The sequence below is a fragment of the Zeus faber genome (genome assembly GCF_960531495.2).
Source record: "Zeus faber genome assembly, chromosome: 8".
Taxonomy (NCBI): Eukaryota; Metazoa; Chordata; class Actinopteri; order Zeiformes; family Zeidae; genus Zeus; species Zeus faber.
This window is the reverse complement of record NC_137195.1, coordinates 989375-1015541: the sequence shown is the minus strand read 5'-3', so window position 1 is coordinate 1015541 and position 26167 is coordinate 989375. Positions and strand designations below refer to the sequence as shown.

Sequence of the window (26167 nt, the reverse complement as noted above, 5' to 3'; positions counted from 1 at the left end):
ACATAGTCTGCTTCAGATGTGGCCTTACAAGACACAAAGCCAGAGCACGTCAACGCAAGCAGTGGTGTAGTCGGTAAAAGCACCACACATGGGGACGCAGCCAGCAGCGGGACAACGTGCAAAGTTTTCAAGGAGACGAGCAGCCAGGGGTATGTATTCCGGATGAGCGACAGGGGTGTGGAGATCCAGCCAGGCTGTGCCATGGTGGACACGGGGGCAACTTTGCACATCATCACGAATATAGCAAATTTCAAGAAGTCCGACGACAAGTTCCAGCCCGGGACACGGTGCGTGGAGTTGGCTGATGGCACAAGGTGCAACAACAGGGTAAGCAAGAGAGAAGTTTCTTTCTGATAGAGCGAAGATTAAATGTATCAGGTCAGACAATGGTGCAGAATTCATTGGAAAGAGTTACCAGGCCCTACTCAGCAGAAAGAGGGTTAGACATGAGACCTCAACACCGTACTCACCACACCAGAATGGTACTGCAGAGCAAAATGGGCGCATCCTGTTTGACATGACTAGGTGTATGCAAATAGAGAGCGAGTTACCAAAGGAGTTATGGGCCTGGAAGCTATGGAAGTGCAGACAGCAGCTGTAGTAAGGAACAGATGCTTTAACAATCGCACAAAACAGACGCCCTACTTAATGCTGACAGGAAGACAGGTCCAACATTTTCAGGATGAAAAAGTTTGGGTCGGTGTGTTATCCCTGTAAACAGGACAATAGAAAACTGGGCTCAAGCAAGATTCACGTTGAACAACCAGAGGGTTACAAGAAGAAATCGAGCACAAATGGAAAGTGGGTGTACAAGCTAGAAAAGACACTATCGGGGCTAAAACAATCAGGCAGAAAATGGAATAAGAGGCTGCACAAGCATCTGAGTGAAAACAACTTTGTTCAAAGTCCAGCTGATCATTGCGTTTACACAAGTGAAACAGAGGATGAGAAAGTGATGGTGATAAAATGGGTGAATGACTCGGTCATTGCTGCCAATGATGAAATGCACAGAAGAATTCAAGATGAAAGACTTTGTGTCTTTGTAGTATTTCCTTGGTATCGATTTTGATCACAGTGTTAAATATGTTAAAATGTCACTCGATGACGAGAAAATACTTGAAAGGTTTGACACGCGAGATTGTAAACCTAGAGTGACACCTTGAGAACAAGAATTAAACTACACTGACGATGCAGAAATAAGCAATGTCAGAAAGTACAGAGGCAGTAGGCAGCCTAATCTACCTGACTCATGTACAAGACCCGGTCTGAGGTTTTCAGTACGTACACTGTCGCAGTACTTTGCTGAGCCAACAAAAGAGCAATGGATTCCTGTAAAACATGTACTGAGATATCTGAAAGGCAATTGAGAAAGAGTTGTGCAGACAGGAAATGCGAAACTGGGGCTACAAGCGTACAGCGATGTCGATTGGGCAACTATAGTTCCCGGTGAATCACTGGGATAACCTTTCCGGCACCGCCAGTGAGTTTCACTATTTACACATGCAGATACATTCAGCATCGAAGCTAAGCGCTCAGCATGGGAACTGCTCTGACCGCTGCAGAAACCAGCACAAATCTTTTAATAGAAAGAGGAATTAATACCAAATGACCGTGACAAAATTGCAGCAGACGAGTGAAATTTAAGTATTTAAAAAATAATTATGCTGTGTTTCTTTCTAAAAAACAGCCTCGTGCGGTGCAACTGGCAGTGCAGCAGTGCCTGTGCCTGACGAAAGTGGGAACAAACTTTTAAATGAGGCCTTGTTGATCTAATACGAGTGAAGATTCAGCAAGTGGATTTATTTTTTTCTCACCTTAGATTTGTTCAGAAACAGATTTTGGCTGACTGATGAAATCAGTGTTTACATACGTCACACAACGGGCTCACGGAACTGGGGCTCACAGTTTCGGAGTGGGCAGGGGGAGCAGCAGCATTTTAATTGAAAGCGAAACACGCACACTGAAGCGGAGCGTCAGGAACAGGTTGGATTAGAGGCATGTTAGAATGGCTAGAATGTATTATCGGAGTGATTTTTCAGCAATAAACTTCAAAGACATGGTTTGGGGACCTATATTAACTTGTTGAAAAGCAGTATAACAGGTCCCCTTTAGGTAAAATAAAGTCCGACTGACATCATGGCATAGGACGTTCACAAATGGAAATTCAAAATAAATCAGGAAATCAATAGGACTGTACATCAGTGAGATAGACAGCTTCTTCAGGTCACTTGTGAGGATATTTACGATAACGGAAATTCACAGTGATGAAATTATCTTGAGTTTTATTATCGCAATAAAATATCAAATGTTATATTCTCCCATCCCTAGTTGAGACTTCTTCTGATCTGTGTATTACCCACAATCGTCTGCTGTGAGTGTACCTGGCGGTGAGGTTGTCCAGACAGGAAGTGATGTAGTGGCTGTAGTAGTCCACCTGGTGGCGCTGGGCGGAGCTCTTCTCCTGCAGGCCGCTCAGCGTCTGTCTGAGCCGCTGCAGCTCTGCTGCCCTTTGCTGGCGGTGCACGCCGCGCTGGCAGATATCCTACAGTACACAGTAAGTTCAAGTTCAAGAGGTTATTTGTCACATACATATACACACGTTCATACATGTATGCAGTGAAATGTCATGACGAACAATAAGCTCTATTAGCTCTAAAAATACTTAACTGTGCGTAATCGACACAAGGTGCTCATGCAGGTGACCTCAAGGGACAGAGCCGCAATCAGTAATACTATTACTATAACTTATAATAATATATAAACTATATACATTCCAAAGTACACAGCAATATTACTATATAATTTGTGTATATATACACATCCTGAAATACACACTTCAATATATAATACATATATCCGTAATACAGTTATACACATACACACACACACACACACACACACACACACACACACACACACACACACACACACACACACACACACACACACACACACACACACACACACACCAAAACACAAATGATTAAGGAGTAGCTACTATGTCCACTACAGAGTGTAGCATGAATACTGTGCAGTAGTAGTAGTAGTACTGCATGTACCTTGGCAATCAGGTGCAGTACTTGTACTTCGGGGTCGGGGGGGTGTAGTACTCCCAGCGCCTCCAGGCGGCGCAGGCTGCGGAGGATCTTCCTCTTCTTGTCGTCGAGGCTCATGTTGCCGTCGGCAACCAGCGACGGGTTCCTCCGCATCCTTTGAGCCGTGCGTGCGTCCTGACGTGCACGGCTCTGGACCAGCACGCCGTGCCGCAGCTCCTGGCGAATGAGAGAACTGCTTGAGATCTGACCCCGCCCACTAAGGTCCCGGACCACCCCCCCCCCCCGACCACGGCGTACCTGGTCACGTGACGTTGATGTTTGAAGGATCTGACGTAGGGAGTCTCCAGGCTGCGAGCGGAGCACGTCCACCACCAGCAGCTTGGTGCTGAACACCAACACACACACACACACACATAATTATAGATACATACATATATACACACACACACACACTTATATATACATACATATACACACACACACTTATATATACATACATATACACACACACACTTATATATACATACATATACACACACACACTTATATATACATACATATACACACACACACATATACATACATATACACACACACACACACTTATATATACATACATACATATACACACACACACATATACACACACACACTTATATATACATACACACACACACACACTTATATATACATACACACACTTATATATACACACACACACACCTGAGCAGGATCCCTCTGGCATCTTGCTGCTCTCTGGAGTCGTCGAAGACGTCAAACTTGCTGGTGAGCGTCAGAGAAACCTCCATCTTGGTGCAGTCTGACCCTGGATCAGCGGCTGCTTCTCCTGAGACAGGAAACAGGGAGCTGATGCTAGCAGTCGTGCAAGGAACTGACAGGCTGCCCGTTGCAACTGGGCAACCTAACACTGAGAAACTTTATGAACACTGAAGTTTCAGCTACAACAGAAATTAAATCACTTTTGGCCACTTGGTTTTAAATTTTAATAGCATTCGTTATAACTGGGAGGAAACCATGGAGCCGCTTCCTGTTTACAAGAATCACCCGGAGGCGGAGCCTACCGAGCAGGTCCTGCAGGGAGGGGACGGCCCCCAGGTCCCGGAGCAGGAGGCGCAGGGGATCCGAGGGTCCGGAACACAGCTGGTCCTGGTGCTCCAGCAGAAGCTGGACAGGATGAAACAGATATTTCACTTTATTACGTCTGAAGAGGCTCCGCCTACTTTCACCACCAAACACAAGGAGGATGTTGCCATGGAAACAAAGACAGTGGAAAGATCCCCCAGGCTCCCCACGCTTAAAAAGATATTTCTCGGTCTTCGTTGTTGATGAGATGAGAGCAGAGCGTCCCCAGACCTTGTGAGTGTTGAGCAGCTCGCTGACAGAGATATGGATCAGGGGTTTATTGATCAGGATCAGCTCAGAGTATTGATCAACACTGAAACGCTGCTCGGGCTCCGGGACGTCGCACACAGAATGGAGGAACTTCCTGTCGGAGGCAAGAAGGCCGCCACATCACCATAGATCCACAGTATCGAGAACTAGTATTCATATTGTGGTTTTAAGAAGTACCTGAATCTCTGGTGTGTTTTGTCAATGTACTCATTGAGGATGTGGAGGTGCGGGCCGTTGCCGTGGAAATGCTTGTTGGCGGCGGCGTACTGCAGCATGCGGGCGATTGAGCCCAGGATGCGGCGTTGCCCAGGCAACAGGGCGGAGCCAGCAGAGAGGTGGAGCACATCGAATCCGTCCGGGGCAACCACCGCAGGGTTCATGTAGCGGTAGTACACCAAGTTTCCCACGATCTGGAGGAATACACAGCACAGGAAACAGTATACCAGCATAGGAAGTAGTACATTACAACAGGAAGTAATTCACTAGAACAGGAAGTAGCACTTTACAGCAATACACTCATCTAGTACCAGGTAGTGCCTTATAGTAGGTATACCAGGTAGTTTCAGGATGTAGTACTTTGTGTGTAGTACCTTGTAGAGTTCTTCTTCACTGGTTTCAGGAAATTTGGCGCGCAAAGTGTCTCGGAGGACCTTTGCTGCGTAGCGTAGACCGTACCTGAAGGCAAAGCTTCAGTTAGTACCTGGACCTGAATCACCAGGACCTGGCACAGATTATATTTCATCTTCCAGATTAAATAACTTCCTGTCCTTCAGATTATGTAACTTCTTGTCGCCCAGACCAAGTCATTTCCTGTCCCCCATACCAAGTGACTTCCTGTCATGCAGACTAAGTAACTTCCTGTCTCCCAGACAAAGTAAGTTCCTGTCTCCCAGACAAAGTAACTTCCTGTCTCCCAGACAAAGCAACTTCCTGTCCCCCAGACAAAGTAACTTCCTGTCCCAGAGTTTAGGTAACTTCCTGTCCCCCATACCAAGTGACTTCTTGTCACGCAGACTAAGTGACTTCCTGTCTCCCAGACAAAATAACTTCCTGTCTCCCAGACAAAGTAACTTCCTGTCCCCCAGACAAAGTAACTTCCTATTTCCCAGATTGAGTAACTTCCTGTCCCCCTGACTAAGTGACTTCCAGTCCTCCAGACCATGTGACTTCCTGTCCCGCAGACTAAGTAACTTCCTGTCTCCCAGATTGAGTAACTTCCTGTCCTCCAATACAAAGTGACTTCCTGTCCCCAAGTTGAGGTAACTTCCTGTCCCCCAGTTTAGGTAACTTCCTTTCTCCAAGTTTAGGTAACTTCCTGTCCCCCAGGTGAGGTAGCTTCCTGTCCCCCAGGTGAGGTAGCTTCCTGTCTCCCAGTTGAGGTAACTTCCTGTCCCCCAGTTGAGGTAACTTCCTGTCCCCCAGTTGAGGTAGCTTCCGGTCCCCCAGTTGAGGTAGCTTCCTGTCTCCCAGTTGAGGTAACTTCCTGTCTCCCAGTTGAGGTAACTTCCTGTCTCCCAGTTGAGGTAACTTCCTGTCTCCCAGCTGAGGTAACTTCCTGTCTCCCAGTTGAGGTAACTTCCTGTCCCCCAGTTGAGGTAACTTCCTGCCTCCCAGTTGAGGTAACTTCCTGCCTCCCAGTTGAGGTAACTTCCTGTCCCCCAGTTGAGGTAACTTCCTGTCTCCCAGTTGAGGTAACTTCCTGTCTCCCAGTTGAGGTAACTTCCTGTCTCCCAGTTGAGGTAACTTCCTGTCCCACAGTTGAGGTAGCTTCCTGTCCCCCAGTTGAGGTAACTTCCTGTCTCCCAGTTGAGGTAACTTCCTGTCTCCCAGTTGAGGTAACTTCCTGTCTCCCAGTTGAGGTAACTTCCTGTCTCCCAGTTGAGGTAACTTCCTGTCTCCCAGTTGAGGTAACCCGCCCTTACGGCAGCTGGTGCAGGTTGGAGGTGATGGCGTCCAGGACTCGCTCCGTCAGGTGCTTCAGGTTCACGATGGAGACGTCCAGTCTCCGCTGCACCTCAGGGTGCGACAGGGCCTGCTCGGCGGTGACATCATAGGGCAGGACGCTGGTGACAGGAAGTGACATCACACACAGGAAGTGACATCAGAAACAAAGCAGAGATGAAGAAATGGACAGTGAGACAGACGGATGAACAGACAGGCAGGTGGGTGGTCCAACCTCTGGTTCCCGGTCTGGGTCTCGGTCTGGTTGATCCAGCTCCTGTAGACCTCCACCGGGTCGGTCCTGAGGCTGAGGCTCGGGTCCTGCAGCACTTCCTGCACTGCGTTACCCAGAATGCCCTGCAGCGCATTCTGACCCGCCTGCCGGTAGAACGTAACCAGCAACTTCATCACCAAGGCACTTCCTGTCGCCACTTCCTGCGGGCGCTCCACCTGCAGCCTGGGGCAGGAAGTGACGGTCAGTACAGGAATTAATAACACTGCGTGTACTAGTACCGGATGTGGAACTCCAGCACTGCAGTAAATATCAAGAATGCGTCTGTGTGTGTACATGTATGTGATGTGGTACTTTGTGTAGTATTGTGTGTACTCGTATCTGATGTGATACTTTGTGTAGTACTGTGTGTACTAGTACCTGATGTGGTACTTTGTGTAGTACTGTGTGTACTAGTACCTGATGTGGAACTGCGTGTACTAATACCTGATGTGGTACCGTGTGTAGTACTGTGTGTACTAGTACCTGATGTTGTACCATGTGTACTAGTACCTGATGTGGTACTGTATGTAGTACCGTGTGTACTAGAACCTGATGTGGTACCTTGTGTACTAGTACCTGATGTGGTACTGTGTACTAGTACCTGATGTGGTACTGTGTGTAGTACTGTGTGTACTAGTACCTGATGTGGTACCGTGTGTACTAGTACATAATATGGTACTGTGTGTAGTAGTACCTGATTTAGTACTGTGTGTAGTACTGTGTGTAGTAGTACCTGATGTGGTGCTGTGTGTAGTACTGTGTGAACTAGTTCCTGATGTGGTACTGTGTGTAGTACTGTGTGTACTAGTACCTGATGTGGTGCTGCAGCGCTGCAGTAAAGAGCTGCAGCAGCAGGAATGCATCCCTGCATTCTGAGCCATAGTTGAACAGGGAGAAAAGTACAGTTTCCAGGAAACATGTACTTTTACTGTGAGGCATGAGGACGATGAGCTGGGCCAAGTACAGCGGCTGGGTCTGGAGTACATGCAGTACACGCATCAATATATAAAGTACAGACAGAAACACACTCAGTGTACAGGTGTGTGTACCTGCAGCAGGTAGAAGAGGTGCTGATAGTTCTCCAGCCGCTCTCTGCACTTCCTGTTCAGAGCCTTCAGACCTGTAGAACGTTCCAGAACCATCAGGTCTGAGAGCTGCTCCTTGTTCTTCCTGGTCAGCTTCTTACAGTGGGACACCACTTCCTGTACACACACACACACACACACACACACACACACACACACACACACACACACACACACACACACACACACACACACACACACACACACACACACACACACACACACACACACATACACACACAGAAATGATATGATGCAAACCAGCCCAATTATTTTAGAAGGTGGAGAACCTCCTCCTCCTGAGGGTGGAGAACCGCCCCGAGCACCACCTGGTACCTGCAGGGTGACTCTGTTCCGGACCAGCAGTCCGATCTTCAAGTCCATGATGTTGAGGTCAGCCTCCAGCTTCCTGTTGGAGCGGATCAGTCGCACCACTTCCTGCCGCAGTCTCAGAAGCTCCGCCTCCTGGTGGATGTCAGCGTCGCCCAGGTCCAGCAGGTAGACGAACTTCCTGAGGACTGCCAGAGGGGGCACCGCAGAGCACACTGCAACAGGACGACACAGCAGGAACATCAAGCAGGTCCCATCAAACTCTACAAGGGGCCCCGCCCACCACTCCCTCTGAGGTTGGTGACCAATCAGAGTGCTGCTGCGAGCTGCGCGATACTAACTAGCAGAAGGCAGAGGTGATAGACATCCTGTTCGATACTGAGCAGGAAGTTCACTCACCCAGCTTCCTGTACTCCTCCCGTGCCCGGTAGGCTCTGAACCACGCCTGGATCTTTATTACGGCGCCAACCTGCGGAGGGCAGAAACAGAGCAGGTCCTAACAGCTGCCTGACTGCACTGGTGCATGCTGGGTAAATATAGCACAGCAGTGTTGCATGCTGGGTAGTTTGTTTTAGCTCCTATGATGATGCATGCCAGGTTGGAATATTAATTTATCAAACATTTGAGTCTTAAAAACACTAATATTCAACATAACAGTTTAGAATATGGGTGAAGGAACAACTTCCTCATCAATATGAAATTTCATTTATTCAACGTTCAGCTTTTTTTATTTAGATTATTCAACCTCATTATTTCAATAACCTCAGATTATTTTGACAAGCACATATACACAGCATAATAATAATTTCAGAAAACATGGACTGAAGCATCTCCATTCAGCCTGTGGCATTTCCCAGCCTAACGTGTACTTGTACACAGTAAACAAAGTATTGCTCCGTGAACTACTACAGTACTGTGGTTTAGAGTGTACTCACATTGTGTGTGAAGAAGTCCAGACGGGCTCTGAACCTCCTGCGGACCAGAACCATCCTCACCCAGGACTGGATCTGCAAGAGGAGGTCAGGAGCAGCAGGAGGAGGAGGTCAGGCAAGGGGCAGGAGGAGGTCACAGAAGGAGGAGGTCAGGGAGGAGCAGGTCAGAGAGGAGCAGGAGGAGGTCAGGGAGGAGCGTCAACATGGCTGTACTTGCTGTGTCTGACCTGCAGGGCGGCAGACTCCTGGCTCCCCAGGTACTGCAGTCTGGCCGACAGAGTCTTCCTGAGGAGAAAGCCGCGGCTCCTGGCCTGCAAGAGGACCAGCAGGTCCCGTTTCTCGGTCCACTGCCTGGCTCTGTTGGAGGAGGCCGCTATGCTGCTCACCACCTCCTGCAGGGGGCGCCACACACCAAGGCACTGAAGCTGTTTTCACACATGAACTCCAGACAAAGTCCAGATAATCAGGGCTGGACATTTATCCTTTCACACATGTAGTGTGACAGATGCATTTACACCACCCGGAAATAATCAAATTGGTTTAGACGAGGGGCGGAACTTGGGTGGAGCGTGCAGGAGGCAGGATGTCACAAAATGATGCTGCAGAGTTTTACAGCGCACCAAAGATGGCGGACAAGGCTACAGACTTAACAGTAGTTGGGCACTTTTGCATTGATACTCCATGTATTTGGACGTATCCACCTTATAAAGGCAAGAAGAAAGGAACACGAAGCAGCTACGCTCCACGCACCAAGGTAAACAACTGGAGCATGATAGAGACGTCACGCACGACACACCCACTCGTCACTGAGAGACGTCATCAACGCGCGACACGCCCCCTCGCTCACTGAGACGTCATCAACGCGCGACACGCTCACTAAGAGACGTCATCAACCCGCGACACGCCCACTCGCTCACTGAGAGACGTCATCAACGCGCGACCCGCCCACTCGCTCGCTGAGAGACATCCTCAACGCGCAACACGCCCACTCATCACTGAGAGACGTCATCAACGCGCGACATGCTCACTGAGAGACGTCATCAACGCGCGACACGCCCACTCGTCACTGAGAGACGTCATCAACGCGCGACACGCCCACTGAGAGACGTCATCAACGCGCGACACGCCCACTCGCTCACTGAGAGACGTCATCAATGCGCGACACGCCCACTCGTCACTGAGAGACGTCATCAACGCGCGACACGCCCACTCAATCACTGAGAGACGTCATCAACGCGCAACACGCCCACTCATCACTGAGAGACGTCATCAACGCGCGACACGCCCACTCGTCACTGAGAGACGTCATCAACGCGCGACACGCCCACTGAGAGACGTCATCAACGCGCGACACGCCCACTCGCTCACTGAGAGACGTCATCAATGCGCGACACGCCCACTCGTCACTGAGAGACTTCATCAACGCGCGACACGCCCACTGAGAGACCTCATCAACGCGCGACACGCCCACTGAGAGACGTCATCAACGCGCGACACGCCCACTCGTCACTGCGAGACGTCATCAACGCGCGACACGCCCACTCGTCACTGCGAGACGTCATCAACGCGCGACACGCTCACTGAGAGACGTCATCAACGCGCGACACGCTCACTGAGAGACGTCATCAACGCGTGACACGCCCACTCGCTCACTGAGAGACGTCATCAACGCGCGACACGCTCACTGAGAGCTGTATGTGTTCACACATACAGCTCCTCTGAGTAATATCTCGATCATTTTAGGGCTGCAGTGCATGTGTGAAAGCGGCTTTCGACAAGATCAGGCTAACAGGGGCCAGGCTAGCAGGAAGCTACCTGGATGTCGTGGTAGGTGAGGAACAGGGAGTTGTGGGTAAAGGCTGGGGGCCGGTCCCAGGTCCCCTCCAGTCTGGACAGGTGCAGGTAGTATGACGTTCCGTCCTCCGTCTGAGTCCGAACCCACGGACTCCTGTTGTCTCCTAGAAATGACAGTAGAACCGTAAGACCAGCGTGGACCTCAAACCAAGAGACAGACGGATAGGCAGACAGACAGGCAGGCAGACAGACCTCTCTCTGCCTTGGCTCTGCGCAGAGCCCTCAGTTCAGTCTGAACTGCAGCTGCACACTCAGAGCGTAGGCTCTGCAGCGCCACCTCAGGAAGCTGAAGCACCCGCAGCGTCTGCACCGCTGAGCCCTCCTTCACCGCCTGGTTCACTGCAGCCACGGCAAGGGCCCCTGAGAGACAAGTCAGGAGGGGGAGACAGGTGGAGAGAGACAGACAGACAGACAGACAGGTAGAGGATTATATTATTCAAATGTTCACATGATTTCTAATTCGATGGAACACACACACACACACACACACACACACACACACACACACACACACACACACACACACACACACACACACACACACACACACACACACACACACACACACACACACACACACACAGAGAGGGAGTGGCCTTACTCTTCAGCGCCCTTTGTGTCTGCTGATTGGCTGTCATCACGACTTCCTGGATTTCATCCAAATACAGATTGCCGCCCTGGTGTACAGGAAGAGCCATGAAGCAAGGCATGAAGGTTGCTGCTGTGCATAAAATGTGTATGTTGTGTATAAAGTAAAGTAGTATATAGTGTATACAAAGTGTGTATACAAAGTGTGTATAAAGTACCTTGCGTCTCCGGGCCCCCGCCAGCAGTTCGTGGTACCTGCGGGCGGTGGCCGGCTGCACCTCCTCCACGCCACAATGGGGCAGCATCAGGGCGGCCAGCGTCTCGTTGGGGTTTCCGCTGGACGCCGCCTGGTTGATCAGGCCGATGGACAGCAGGTCTAGAGGAAGACAGGAAGTGGTCACCAATCACACAGGAAGTCACAATATACACTGTACTGTAGTACGGCAGCAGTATAAAGTACATGTCTAAACAAAAAATCTCATGTAAAACATCAGTGGGACTTCAAAGGCTTAAGAATTCTCAAGAATACACATATTATTCACCACCCCACCAAAGCTTCTCTCGAATCCACCATTTCATGACAAGTAACTCTGTAATGTCCAAAATCACTACTCCTGAAATCCACCCTATTGTAATTTCCGATCACAGGCCGATTAGTTTCAACCTCATAAGTGAAACCAACCAGAACCCTCCCGGCAGGTGGCGGTTTAACACCTCGCTTTTGACGGATAAAGAATTTAACCATTTCTTTTCCAGAGAATAGACTTCCTTCATTGAACTGAATGCCTCTCCAGAAATGTCACCATCCTTACTCTGGGAATTGGCTACGGTAGTTCTAAGAGGTAGTATTATTTCATTTTCCACTCACAAGAAAAAGAAAGGATGGCAAAATAAACTAGAACAAGGACTTAAGGAGTTGCACTCCCAAAAAGCCCACTCACCCACTCAGCAAGTCCGAAATGAGGACAATTACATTTCAACTTGATATAATCCATCAAAAGACACAATTGCTGCAATGAACAAAAGCAAATTCTTTTGAATTCAATGACAAATCTGGTAAATTTCTTGCCAATCAATTGAAACACGATAGAGAAAAAACACTTATTACAGCCATCAAAGAGCCACAGGGTAGGGTAACATACACCCCCCAAGACATCAATAACATATTAAGAGACTTTTATAATAAGCTTTATTACTCGGATAATGAATCTAATATATATCAAACATTCACTCATTCCTTGATGATATTGACCTCCTTAAACTTTAACAGAGCAGGCTACACACTAGATCAACCACTTCCTCTTGAAGAACTCAGGAAAGCTCTCTTCTCTATGCACAACAATGAATCACCTGGATCAGACGGCTACACAGTGGAGATCTACAAACACTTCTGGCGACTTATAATCCCCATTATTCATCACAATGCTTACAGAGGTCAACCTCCACCATGCCTCCGCACATGAATACCGCTCTCATTTCGGTTTTGCTCAAACCCAATAAGGACCCAACCCTCTCCTCCAGTTACAGACCGATAAGCCTTATTAATTGCGATCTTAACATTATGAGTAAAACACTAACCAACAGAACTGAAAAAGTCATTCCATTTATAATTCACCCAGACAAACAGGCTTTGTCAAAGGCAGACACTCGTCCAGCAATATGCACTGTTTATTCAGTATGATCGGCATATCTCAGAGGAACAACTTTAATACTGTTATTGCTTCTTAAGATGCAAAAATCATTTGACAGAGTTAATTGGACAAATCTCTTCTCAATCCTCAACAAATTTGGCTTTGGAGAGTCACTCATTCAATGGATCAGAATCCTGTACGACTCCCCATCTGCTTCTGTCATCACCAATGGTTACACTTCACAGTGTTTCACTCTACAACGCGGCACAAGATAAGGATTTCCGCTCTCCCCTTTACTATTCGCCATCTTTAATGAACACCTTGCGGCGGCCATCCGTCAGAACAGGAATATCATTGGCATACAAACAGGAAACTCTGTTCACAAAATCAGTTTGTATGCAGACAATATCTTGTTGTACTTACGGAACCCTATATCATCCCTACCGGAGGTGTTCAATCTTATATCTAAATTCTCAGCTTTCTCAGACTATTCAATAAACTGGACTAAAACCACAGTCTTACCACTCAGTGGGGGGGACTGCAATGCTGTAAACCAGAAACTTCCCTTAACCATCACAACGGGCAATATTAGATAACTTGGTATTGATATCTCCACCAACCTGTCAGATTTTTTACCTTTAACTTTACTCTATTGCTCAAATCCACTTATTTATTACATTTCACTGCATATATGTACAAAAGTATGTATATGTATGTGACGAATAAACCTCTTGAATCTTGAAATCCATTGAAGACCTCATTCGATGGAACAACTTACCCATCTCATTAATTGGTAGGATAGCACCAGTGAAAATGAATATACTACCAAAAATAAACAATATATTTTGAATAACCCCAGTGCAACCAACAGTACATTGGTTTAATACTCGAGACTCAATAGTCAATACATTCTATTGGAAATAGAAGAAGCCGAGAATTAAACTAGGAACACTACAGAAAAACAAAGACTGTGGAGGCCTAGCAGCCCCAAACTTTAGATACTACTATCTAGCGAACCATCTTCAACTTATAATTAAATGGTTACATGCAGAGCAACAATTGGGCCATGGATGGAGACACATTGAACAAACAGAATATCAGGAGTTATCATTATCTGATCTATCATTCCTTACTGAATCAATAAGAAAACAATAATTGCTTTATCTATTTATTTATTTATCTTAAACCTGTGCTGTCATCATGCTGCACATACAACACAGAGTATTTGTTCCATTGTATTCAGGACAGAGTTAGTTGCAAGTGAAGTTCAACTTCTCAACCTGCAATGAAACTCTTTATTCATCTTTAATCATCAACAACTGCTGCAACAACTCTGTCCTGTGACGAGCTGTAGAATGACAAGAGCACAGAAGCAGCAGCAACCCCCCTCTTTGGAGAACTATTAATCATGTTTGGGTTTATAAACAACTGATCACTACTCCAAGAGGGAGAATCACCACGGTTGAGACAAATAAACATAGAACCAAAAAACATAAACATTGGACGACAACATGTATTGAAAACCCCAGTGCTCATGTGTGCTGTTGGCAATTGCAGTTAAAATTGCGGGGTGTGGGGTGCGAGTCCTTCAGGCAAGTTGAACCTGAATCACACGGTTCACACGGTGTGTACACACACACACACACACACACACACACACACACACACACACACACACACACACACCCCCCCCCCCCCCCCTCCTGGTATCATCCTTCTCCTTTTCTCCCTCATTTACTGTCATAACTATGACAGGAAGAGGCCACGTGACCTGTTTTTTAATACATGTTGTCGTCCAATGTTTATGTTTTTGAGTGAATGTTGTTTGGTTCAATGTTTATGTTTTCGTGTACATGTTGTTGTTTCTATGTTTGTGTTTTCGTGTACATGTTGTTGTTTCTATGTTTATGTGTTTTTGTGTACATGTTGTTGTTTCTATGTTTATGTGTTTTTGTGTACATGTTGTTGTTTCTATGTTTGTGTTTTCGTGTACATGTTGTTGTTTCTATGTTTATGTGTTTTTGTGTACATGTTGTTGTTTCTATGTTTGTGTTTTCGTGTACATGTTGTTGTTTCTATGTTTATGTGTTTTTGTGTACATGTTGTTGTTTCTATGTTTATGTGTTTTCGTGTACATGTTGTTGTTTCTGTTTATTGGCGTCACCATGGTGATTCTCCCTCTTGTGGTAGTGATGATGATCAGTTGTTTGAACACCAAACCTGGTAAGATGCTTCTCCAAAGAGGGGGGTTGCTGCTGCTTCTGTGCTCTGCTCATTCTACAGCTCCTCACAGGACAGAGTTGTTGCAGCAGTTGTTGATGATTAAAGATGAATAAAGAGTTTCATTGCAGCTTGACAAGTTCAACTCCACTTGCAACCAACTCTGTTCTGGATGCAACGCAACAAGGACTCTGTGTAGTATGTGCAGCATGATGACGGTACAGGGGAAAAAAAAAAAAAAGAATACATTTTTTTTTTAAAAAGGGACTTCAAGGCGTCCTCAGTAGGAGGAGGCTGTTTACTCAGAAGCCTGTACAGGGAAGTGCTGCAGTCCAGGGACTCCAGACCCTAAAGGTTCTGCTGCCGGCTTGGCGATTTGGACGGGCTCACGAGGCTCAAGGGGCTCGTGGAGCAGTGCACCCTGGGAGATCTGGCCTCAGTGTGTCAAAACCAGGCCAGGCCTGCCCAGGAGGAGGAGCAGCATGAGACAACAGGGGCTCCAGGAGCATGGAGCAGGTGGAGCAGGTGGGCCCCATGGACTGAGCTCTGGACATTAGCTTCATGTCTCAGCGGTCTATGGATTCAGATTTGGAGCAAAGCAACATGGCCATTGCTCCGGGGAGGAGGGACGTTGGAGAAGGTCCTCAGCTGCTGCCCTGAAGCCACTGGGTGCTCAAGGTAACACTGAAACCTTCTCCAGCACCATCAGCTCCATCAGGAAGCTCCAACCACCAAGGAACACCATCAGGTTTGTTGGGGAAGGAGCAGCCCAGAAGAGGACGAGTACAGTACAGTACAGTGGAATACAGTAGAGTACTTACGCTGCTCTTCCTGTTCCTGCTCCATGTTGATGCTGGTGATCACTTCCTGTAGCTGGTTCCAGGTCAACATGTCACTTCCTGCCGCATGCTGAATATCAGAGAGCGCCGAGAAATACCTACAGTACACACAATATACACACATTATACACACATTATACACACACAATAGGTTTCAGACAGACTAACAGACAGACAGACAGACAGTCTAACAGACAGACAGACAGACAGACAGACAGCAAGGGCGCCAGACAGACCGACCTGTGCAGCATGTGTTCCTGGACAGCAGACAGGCCGGCAGACAGACAGGTCAGTGCGCTGCAGAACGCCTGCAGGTCTCGCTGCTTCAGTGTCTGGTTAATGAGGGCGACAGCTGAGAGCATCTCCACGGCAACAAACAGCTGCTCCTGCTGCAGCGCCCCCTGAAGGAAGACACTGTTATGGTAGCAGACAGACAGAGCAGGAGACAGACAGAGCTCCAGACAGACAGCCGGTCAGTACCTGTGTGTGCTGCTTTGTGAGCAGCGCCAGCTGCTGGTGGTACAGTGCCGCCGCGCGGGGCTGAACCTGCGGCAGCTGAGCGTCCGGGTCCATCAGGCAACGAAGCGTGCACGTGGCGTCAGTGCCACGCAGCGCTGCGTTGATGCGCAGCACAGCCTCGTGCACTGCAACACACACGCACCATATAAAACCCGGAATGACAACAGTTCAGTTTTCATGACTGAAGTGACTTCCTGTTTGTGAAGGAAGTGACTTACTGCTCCTGCTCTGCTCAACTTCCTGATTCGCTGTATCAACACCAAGCTGCAGCTGCTCTGCATCCAGAGGCTCAATGCAAACCCCCTGCAGTGAGTCAGGGAGAGGGAGAAAGTAGTAGTAGAGTCTTAGTAGTATCGTAGTAGAAGACTGGTAGTAGTAGAGCTGTAGTAGAATGGTAATAGTAGAGTGGTAGTAGTAGAGTAGTGGTCGTATAGTAGTAGAGTCGTAGTCGAGTTGTAGTAGAGTGGTAGTCATAGTAGTAGAATGGTAGTAGTAGAGTGGTATTAGTAGAGTGGTATTAGTAGTAGGGTGGTAGTAGAAGCAGAGTGGTAGTAGTAGTAGTAGAGTGGTAGTAGTAGTAGGAGAGTAGTACAGTAGTTGTAGTACAGTAGTAGTAGAGTGGTAGTAGTATTAGGAGAGTAGTAGTAGTAGTAGTAGAGAAGTTGTAGTACAGTAATAGTAGAGTGGTAGTAGTATTAGGAGAGTAGTAGTAGTAGTAGTAGTACAGTAGTAGTAGAGTGCTAGTAGTATTAGGAGAGTAGTAGTAGAGTAGTTGTAGTACAGTAGTAGTAGAGTGGTAGTAGTATTAGAAGAGTAGTAGTAGTAGTAGAGAAGTTGTAGTACAGTAGTAGTAGAGTGGTAGTAGTATTAGGAGAGTAGTAGTAGTAGAGTAGTTGTAGTACAGTAGTAGTAGTAGAGTGGTAGTAGTAGAAGAGTGTTAGTAGTAGTAGAAATAGAGTGGATGTAGGAGAGTAGTAGTCGTAGAGTAGTAGTCGTAGAGTAGTAGTCGTAGAGTAGTAGTCGTAGAGTGGTAGTCGTAGAGTAGTAGTCGTAGAGTGGTAGTCGTAGAGTAGTAGTCGTAGAGTAGTAGTCGTAGAGTAGTAGTCGTAGAGTGGTAGTCGTAGAGTGGTAGTCGTAGAGTGGTAGTCGTAGAGTGGTAGTCGTAGAGTAGTAGTCGTAGAGTGGTAGTCGTAGAGTGGTAGTCGTAGAGTGGTAGTCGTAGAGTGGTAGTCGTAGAGTGGTAGTCGTAGAGTGGTAGTCGTAGAGTGGTAGTCGTAGAGTAGTAGTCGTAGAGTAGTAGTCGTAGAGTAGTAGTCGTAGAGTGGTAGTACCAGGGCGCCGTCTTCCCGTGCAGCCCTCAGAGTCTCCATGTAGAAGCTGATGTTCTCTGCTCTCAGGTTCCTCAGCCTCAGGGCAGGAAGTAGCAGCGCAGCAAGAAGATCCACTTCCTGTCTGGAGTCCAGGGCCTCATCCACCTGCTCTGCAGCGCAGTGCACTGCAATACACACACACACACACACACACACATTACATGTTAACACACACACACACACAAGTACATACTGCAACACACACACACACACACACACACACACACACACACACACACACACACATTACATGTTAACACACACACACACAAGTACATACTGCAACACACACACACATCACATGTTAAAACACACACACACATACACACACATACACACACACACACACACACACACACACACACACACACGTTAACACACACACACACACACATACTGCAACACACACACACATTACATGTTCACACACACACACACACACACACACACACACACACACACACACACACACACATTACATGTTAACACACACACACTGCAACACACACCTACACATTACATGTTAACACACACACACGTACACACTGCAACACCCACGCACACATTACATGTTAACACACACACACACACACTGCAACACACACCTACACATTACATGTTAACACACACACACGTACACACTGCAACACCCACGCACACAATACATGTTAACACACACACACACACCACATGTACACACTGCAACACACACACACATACCACATGTACACACTGCAACACACACCCACACATTACATGTTAACACACACACACACACACACACACACACACACACACACACACACATGTGCACACTGCAACACACACCCACACATTACATGTTAACACACACACACACACACACACATACAACATGTACACACTGCAACACACACACACATTACATGTTAACACACACACACAAACGTACACACTGCAACACACACCCACACATTACATGTTAACACACACACACACGTACACACTGCAACACACACCCACACATTACATGTTAACACACACACACACGTACACACTGCAACACACACCCACACATTACATGTTAACACACACACACACGTACACACTGCAACACACACCCACACATTACATGTTAACACACACACACACACAACATGTACACACTGCAACACACACCCACACATTACATGTTAACACACACACACACGTACACACTGCAACACACACCCACACATTACATGTTAACACACACACACACACACACACACGTACACACTGCAACACACACACACATACCACATGTACACATTGCAACACACACCTACACATTACATGTTAACACACACACACACGTACACACTGCAACACACACACACACACATACCACATGTACACATTGCAACACACACCTACACATTACATGTTAACACACACACACACACACGTACACACTGCAACACACACCCACACATTACATGTTAACACACACACACACACATACCACATGTACACACTGCAACACACACCCACACATTACATGTTAACACACACACACATACCACATGTACACACTGCAACACACACCCACACATTACATGTTAACACACACACACACATGTGCACACTGCAACACACACCCACACATTACATGTTAACACACACACACACACATACAACATGTACACACTGCAACACACACACACACACATTACATGTTAACACACACACACAAACGTACACACTGCAACACACACCCACACATTACATGTTAACACACACACACACACGTACACACTGCAACACACACCCACACATTACATGTTAACACACACACACACACACACACGTACACACTGCAACACACACCCACACATTACATGTTAACACACACACACACGTACACACTGCAACACACACCCACACATTACATGTTAACACACACACACACACAACATGTACACACTGCAACACACACCCACACATTACATGTTAACACACACACACACGTACACACTGCAACACACACCCACACATTACATGTTAACACACACACACACACACACGTACACACTGCAACACACACACACATACCACATGTACACATTGCAACACACACCTACACATTACATGTTAACACACACACACACGTACACACTGCAACACACACACACCACATGTACACACTGCAACACACACACACATACCACATGTACACATTGCAACACACACCTACACATTACATGTTAACACACACACACACGTACACACTGCAACACACACCCACACATTACATGTTAACACACACACACACACATACCACATGTACACACTGCAACACACACCCACACATTACATGTTAACACACACACACACAACATGTACACACTGCAACACACACCCACACATTACATGTTAACACACACACACACACACACAACATGTACACACTGCAACACACACCCACACATTACATGTTAACACACACACACACAACATGTACACACTGCAACACACACCCACACATTACATGTTAACACACACACACACACACACACACACACACCATCTCCTTCTATACCGTTGGCTCTGTGCACCTCCTCCTGGATCTCCCTCTGGCTCAGGTTCTCCTCATAGATCTCCTTCTCAGAGCTGCATGACTGGGAGAGCAGGACTCACTGGTTAACTAGTCCCTCTAGTTAACTAGTGATGCTGATCAGTAAAGTTCTGCATGAATTTGATCTTATTTAATGAACCACACACACACACACACACACACACACACACACAGTTCAGCTGGATGTGAACAGTTGGTTGATCCCATCAGGATTATTTCCATTCAGTTGTTTTTATTCATATTTCCATTTATTTTGATAATTTGTGGTTAAATCGTCTTTTTGAGAAGAAGCAAAACAGAAAAGTACTGCTGTTACCAAGCGCTGCCACTAGAGGGCGGTAAAGGTCAGGGAATCTGTTGCACTCTTATTCTGTGATTTACATCTTTGGCTCTAAATCCACCGCTAACGATCCTTGTGACTGATCCTAACACTTGAGCAGCCAATCACAGCGCAGAATAAAGGGGCCATGCCTGGGTGGAGGCCCGCTCCGCCTTGTGTGTCCGGGCCTGGCTCAGCACCTCGTGGTACACGCCCATCAGCGCCCCCTGCAGGTCGCACAGGGCGGCGTGCGGGTTGGACAGCGCCTGGGCTGTCAGCCGGGCGTCGCCCCGGGAAACCGCCTCGTTGATGGCAATCACAGCAGCGTGGACTGAGAGGAAGAGGAGGAGGAAGAGGGAGAGGAGAAGGAAGAAGAGGAGGAAGAGGGAGAGGGAGAGGAGGAAGAAGAAGAGGAGGGAGAGGAGGAAGAGGAGGGAGAGGAGGAAGAGGGAGAGGGAGAGGGAGAGGAGGGAGAGGGAGAGGAGGGAGAGGAGGAAGAGGGAGAGGGAGAGGGAGAGGAGGGAGAGGGAGAGGAGGGAGAGGAGGAAGAGGGAGAGGGAGAGGGAGAGGAGGGAGAGGAAGAGGAGAAAGAGGAGAAAGAGGAGAAAGAGGGAGAGGGAGAGGAGGAAGAAGAAGAGGAGGGAGAGGAGGAAGAGGGAGAGGAGGAAGAGGGAGAGGAGGAAGAGGGAGAGGAGGGAGAGGAAGAGGGAGAGGAGGGAGAGGGAGAGGAGGAAGAAGAAAGGAGGGAGAGGGAGAGGAGGAAGAGGAGAAAGAGGGAGAGGGAGAGGAGGAAGAGGGAGAGGAGGGAGAGGGAGAGGAGGGAGAGGGAGAGGAGGAAGAGGAGGAAGAGGGAGAGGGAGAGGAGGGAGAGGAGGAAGAGGAGGGAGAGGAGGAAGAGGGAGAGGAGGAAGAGGGAGAGGAGGAAGAGGGAGAGGAGGGAGAGGAGGAAGAGGAGGGAGAAGAGGGAGAGGGAGAGGAGGAAGAGGGAGAGGGAGAGGAGGAAGAGGGAGAGGAGGAAGAGGGAGAGGGAGAGGAGGGAGAGGAGGAAGAGGAGAAAGAGGGAGAGGAAGAGGAGGGAGAGGGAGAGGAGGGAGAGGAGGAAGAGGAGGGAGAGGGAGAGGGAGAGGAGGAAGAGGAGGAAGAAGAGGAAGAGGAAGAGGAGGGTCATTTACAAATCCTTGAGTTTCACCGTGAATCATCTTCTCACTGTCACCGTCTACAGGACCTGGCACTAACTGAAGGAGTGGTAACCATGGCAACCATTCATCAGCTGCTGGCTGCAGGATTGTAATCATTTTATAACTGAGTGAAATGAAGCTTTATGATTAGAATCCATATTTCAATATTCTTAGCACCTATTTCTTTACATTAGGTGGTTGCCACACCAGATTTGACGATGGCCATAATCTAGTTGCCCGGGGCAACTGGTGAACCGTTACTGTCGGGCGTCTCCATGGCAACCCACCTGCGGCCTGGTCCACCGGCAGCTCGCTGGTGAGGATCCCCCCGATCTTACTGAACGCCGGCATCTGGACGCCCAGCTCCTCCAGCTCCACCTTCACATGGAGGAGCTCCTCATCTGAGGAGGAACCACCAGAGCTTAGACTCCTCCCATCTCTCCCCCCACTCCTCCCCCAACTCCTTCCATCCCCCCTCCTCTCCTCCATCCCCCCTCCTTGCCTCCATCCCTCATTACTACTACCCTCCTTACCGGTGAACTGGACCTTCCCACACAGGTCGTGGATCTGAGGAGCCAATCCCATCCTGAACAGGTACAAGCTGCAGGAGAACAGAGGATGGAGGGATGAGATGGAGGACACCGGGTGGAGTGAGCACCACTGCATAACTCATACTAATTCAACACATCAACAATATTTGTGAGAGCTTGAAATTTGTGTCGCCGTGAATGTTTGGCATCAAATGATGATGGATAAATGGAGTGATGGAGGAGGGAGAGGTGGGTTGAGTGATGGGTGGATGGAGTGATGCAGGAGGGATGGAGTGAATGGCAGATGGAGTAATGCAGGTGGATGGAGTGATGGGTGGGTGGAGAGTTGGGTGGATGGGCAGATGGAGTGATGGAGGAGGGAGCGGTGGATGGACGGGTGGGTGCGACCTGAGGGCGTGGATGCAGTAGATGGCTCGGGGCATGTTCTTCTTGTCGTAGACGTCTGTGGTTTCAGGATGAAAGATCTGAGACAGAAATAAACAAGTTACTCCTTTTATTCTATCGATCGGTTTGAAAATCTCAACATCGATCGCGTGTTTTTCGGAGGATTTCAAATCAACTACGTTCCACAGATCAGAATCACAGATCGACTGATATATTTGAATTTATGTATCAGGATTTATTCCTAAAATATGGTTGTAATGCACATGAAACGTCTAACTGAAAAGTTGGAGGGTACTTATTATGTATTACTGTATGGATATAGAATGACATCATGGCCCCGCCCCCTCACCGCAGGAAGCCCCGCCTCCAACATGGCGTTGCGCCAGTGGTTGATGTTGTCCGTGTGACGGAACTGCAAACCCTGCGCCTGCAGGAGGACAAGCAAGACTGTCAAACAACACAGCACACGGTTAGAGATAAGGATATGGTTATAGATAAGGATAAGACTAGAGATAAGATTATAGAAATAAACTGGACCATGTCATGTTTTTTGATATGGTTTCATAGTTGGTCATAGTTTTGAATGTAGTTGCATTTAAAACAATTACAATCTCACTTCACTTCAATGTCTTTCAGGAGCTTTCCACGAAAGTAACACATTCCAGTTCAGAACAGACTTCTGTCTAATATCCACGTGACTGGTGATCTGATGCTTCTAGAACGCTGCTTTTGTGTGAATACCTTATTCAAGCACCGAGAGTCATCTGCAAAATATCAATATGCATTGATTGGCCAACAGTGATGTTTGATGTCATGCGAGCCTGGTTCCTTCCAGAGCACAATGTTACCGCGTAGCGTCTCTGCTCCGGGTCGTAGATCTTGCGGAGGGGGACGGTGTCGGGGGCGAATCGGTGGCCCAGCTTGGCGAGCCACACCCCGTTCCTCAGGGCCTCCTCCAGCTCTGTGGGGGCGGGCAGCGCCTCCTGCAGGCAGGCCTCCATCCACCTGCACACAGGCACAACAGGTTGGAAACACTGTATGGAGCGAGACACGCACGGCCCCGGCCACACTGATCTGTGCCACCGTCAGCCATCTTGCTCAGATACAAAAATAATAAATAAGTGCGGTAAAGTTGAAATATGGATTATTATTATTATTATTATTATTATCATACAGGATCAGTATCCCTCAATAATCAATTTGTTGCTCGAGGTACGATCACATGTCCTGGAGACGATCTGTGTATTTCTACAGACAATTAGTATTTAAAATGCTTAACAGGCTGAAAAAATAAAATTATAAAATAAACAAATATACACAAATAAAGCCCAAAAATACAAAATAAATATAGAAAGATATACAGAACATACAAAAGCCACTCTATGCACAGGATAAGTCATTGCTATGGGTTTAGTGTGCACACATACATATTTCATAACATTTCATAATATATTAATGTCAAATAAGGTTATAACATTGGGCAATCTACAGCTGATGTGGTTGCCATGGTTGGAGCAGCAGCTGACTCACCTCTTGGCCTCCTCCAGGCGGCAGAGGTACTGATACGCCTCATTCTGGACGCGCTGCTCGTCCATCTGATCAGCCGTCAGACGCTCCCCTGCAGGACACAGCCAGTACTGCATGACTCTACCACGTTTACAATATCTGTACTTTCACTGATTAACTCTATTTTAACGACACCGCATTCAAATTCAAATATCTATACTTTTATGACGTTTTATAGACGATATTACCAGGACTCTGGATATGACAAGCCCTTTGTATACTATGTACATTTAATAGTAAGTACTTTTATACTTTTACTTAGGTATAAATATAATTGTGGTTCTTTCATTTCAGTTATTGTCATGTATTGTCAGAGTATTTTCACTACAGTACAATGTCTGAGTACTTCCTCCTCCACTGAAAACCACATTATGTGTCTTTGAGCGACAAACTACCTGAACTGACAAACGACATGATCTACTGTCAACGACTTTGAACTGGTGTGAACTAACTAGTTTAACTGGTTTTAACTAACTAGTTTTAAGTGGTGTGAACTAACTCGTTTTAAGTGGATGGGATACATTTGGATAGATTAACATTTCATTTATTTCCAACACACTGACAAATCATTTTAAATCATTGTGATTTTAACTTGCTGCTTAGTAATCAAACGGGATTTAACTCGTTTAAACCGTTTTCTCTGTAACGTCATAAATGTGGAAGTTGAACTTACAGGTTTGTGCTGATTCTCCCATTTCCAGGTTCTGTTGTCACTTCTCGTGGTGAAAACCTTGTATTTACCACATGTAGTTGTTATTTTTCCATCTAGTTTGACATTTCACACATCGTTTCATTTATCTGTGACGGAAACGACTCAGCGCGACAGACGCTCCAGCATGCTAATACTAATGCTAATGCTAAGGCTAACTGTTTACTGACGGCGTTTCAAATCTCCCGCCGCAAGCCCATTGGCTGGCCAACCGAAAGCCCCGCCCTCTCTTCTACATCACATGGCGCAGGCGCCTGTGTTCGCGGTGCATCATGGTCCTTGTAGTTCACTTCAAACACCGGCTCTTAACTCTAGGACGCTCTAAACTCCCCGTGAACTCTGAGATACACTCCAACCCTAACCCTAAAGTCTAAACTAACCATCTCCAACCTAACGACTAAACTAACCATCTCCAACCTAACAACTAAACTAACCATCTCCAACCTAACAACTAAACTAACCATCTCCAACCTAACAACTAAACTAACCATCTCCAACCTAATAACTAAACTAACCATCTCCAACCTAATAACTAAACTAACCATCTCCAACCTAATAACTAAACTAACCATCTCCAACCTAATAACTAAACTAACCATCTCCAACCTAATAACTAAACTAACCATCTCCAACCTCAAGATTCAAGACTCAAGATTCAAGATTCAAGATTTTTATTTGTCACATACATATACATACTTCCATACATATATGCAGTGAAATGTAACCTAACAACTAAACTAACCATCTCCAACCTAATACCTAAACTAACCATCTCCAACCTAATACCTAAACTAACCATCTCCAACCTAACA

At 47.1% G+C, this 26167-nt stretch overlaps 1 protein-coding gene across 1 annotated transcript in view; it reads right to left on the bottom strand.

Annotated features, from left to right (window-relative positions):
- iqgap3 (IQ motif containing GTPase activating protein 3) overlaps window positions 1–25486 on the bottom strand; it is a 30046-nt gene extending 4560 nt beyond the window's left edge. The window contains exons 1-34 of the mRNA XM_080005737.1: window positions 25320–25486; window positions 24611–24698; window positions 23929–24085; window positions 23430–23507; window positions 23084–23160; window positions 22679–22746; window positions 22433–22546; window positions 21120–21298; window positions 20613–20691; window positions 18014–18177; window positions 16901–16985; window positions 16644–16807; window positions 16404–16564; window positions 16146–16261; window positions 11692–11849; window positions 11487–11562; window positions 11078–11245; window positions 10847–10989; window positions 9259–9423; window positions 9035–9106; window positions 8499–8568; window positions 8106–8314; window positions 7734–7886; window positions 7496–7659; window positions 6646–6867; window positions 6392–6532; window positions 5060–5144; window positions 4647–4879; window positions 4431–4563; window positions 4139–4241; window positions 3780–3903; window positions 3354–3441; window positions 3060–3272; window positions 2382–2542 (exon numbers count right to left, since the gene is read on the bottom strand). Coding sequence (XP_079861863.1) covers window positions 2382–2542; window positions 3060–3272; window positions 3354–3441; window positions 3780–3903; window positions 4139–4241; window positions 4431–4563; window positions 4647–4879; window positions 5060–5144; window positions 6392–6532; window positions 6646–6867; window positions 7496–7659; window positions 7734–7886; window positions 8106–8314; window positions 8499–8568; window positions 9035–9106; window positions 9259–9423; window positions 10847–10989; window positions 11078–11245; window positions 11487–11562; window positions 11692–11849; window positions 16146–16261; window positions 16404–16564; window positions 16644–16807; window positions 16901–16985; window positions 18014–18177; window positions 20613–20691; window positions 21120–21298; window positions 22433–22546; window positions 22679–22746; window positions 23084–23160; window positions 23430–23507; window positions 23929–24085; window positions 24611–24698; window positions 25320–25341 — 4433 coding nt within the window. The 5' untranslated portion in view covers window positions 25342–25486. The remainder of the gene's footprint in view (window positions 1–2381; window positions 2543–3059; window positions 3273–3353; window positions 3442–3779; window positions 3904–4138; window positions 4242–4430; window positions 4564–4646; window positions 4880–5059; window positions 5145–6391; window positions 6533–6645; window positions 6868–7495; window positions 7660–7733; window positions 7887–8105; window positions 8315–8498; window positions 8569–9034; window positions 9107–9258; window positions 9424–10846; window positions 10990–11077; window positions 11246–11486; window positions 11563–11691; window positions 11850–16145; window positions 16262–16403; window positions 16565–16643; window positions 16808–16900; window positions 16986–18013; window positions 18178–20612; window positions 20692–21119; window positions 21299–22432; window positions 22547–22678; window positions 22747–23083; window positions 23161–23429; window positions 23508–23928; window positions 24086–24610; window positions 24699–25319) is intronic.
- Window positions 25487–26167: the final 681 nt, after the last annotated feature.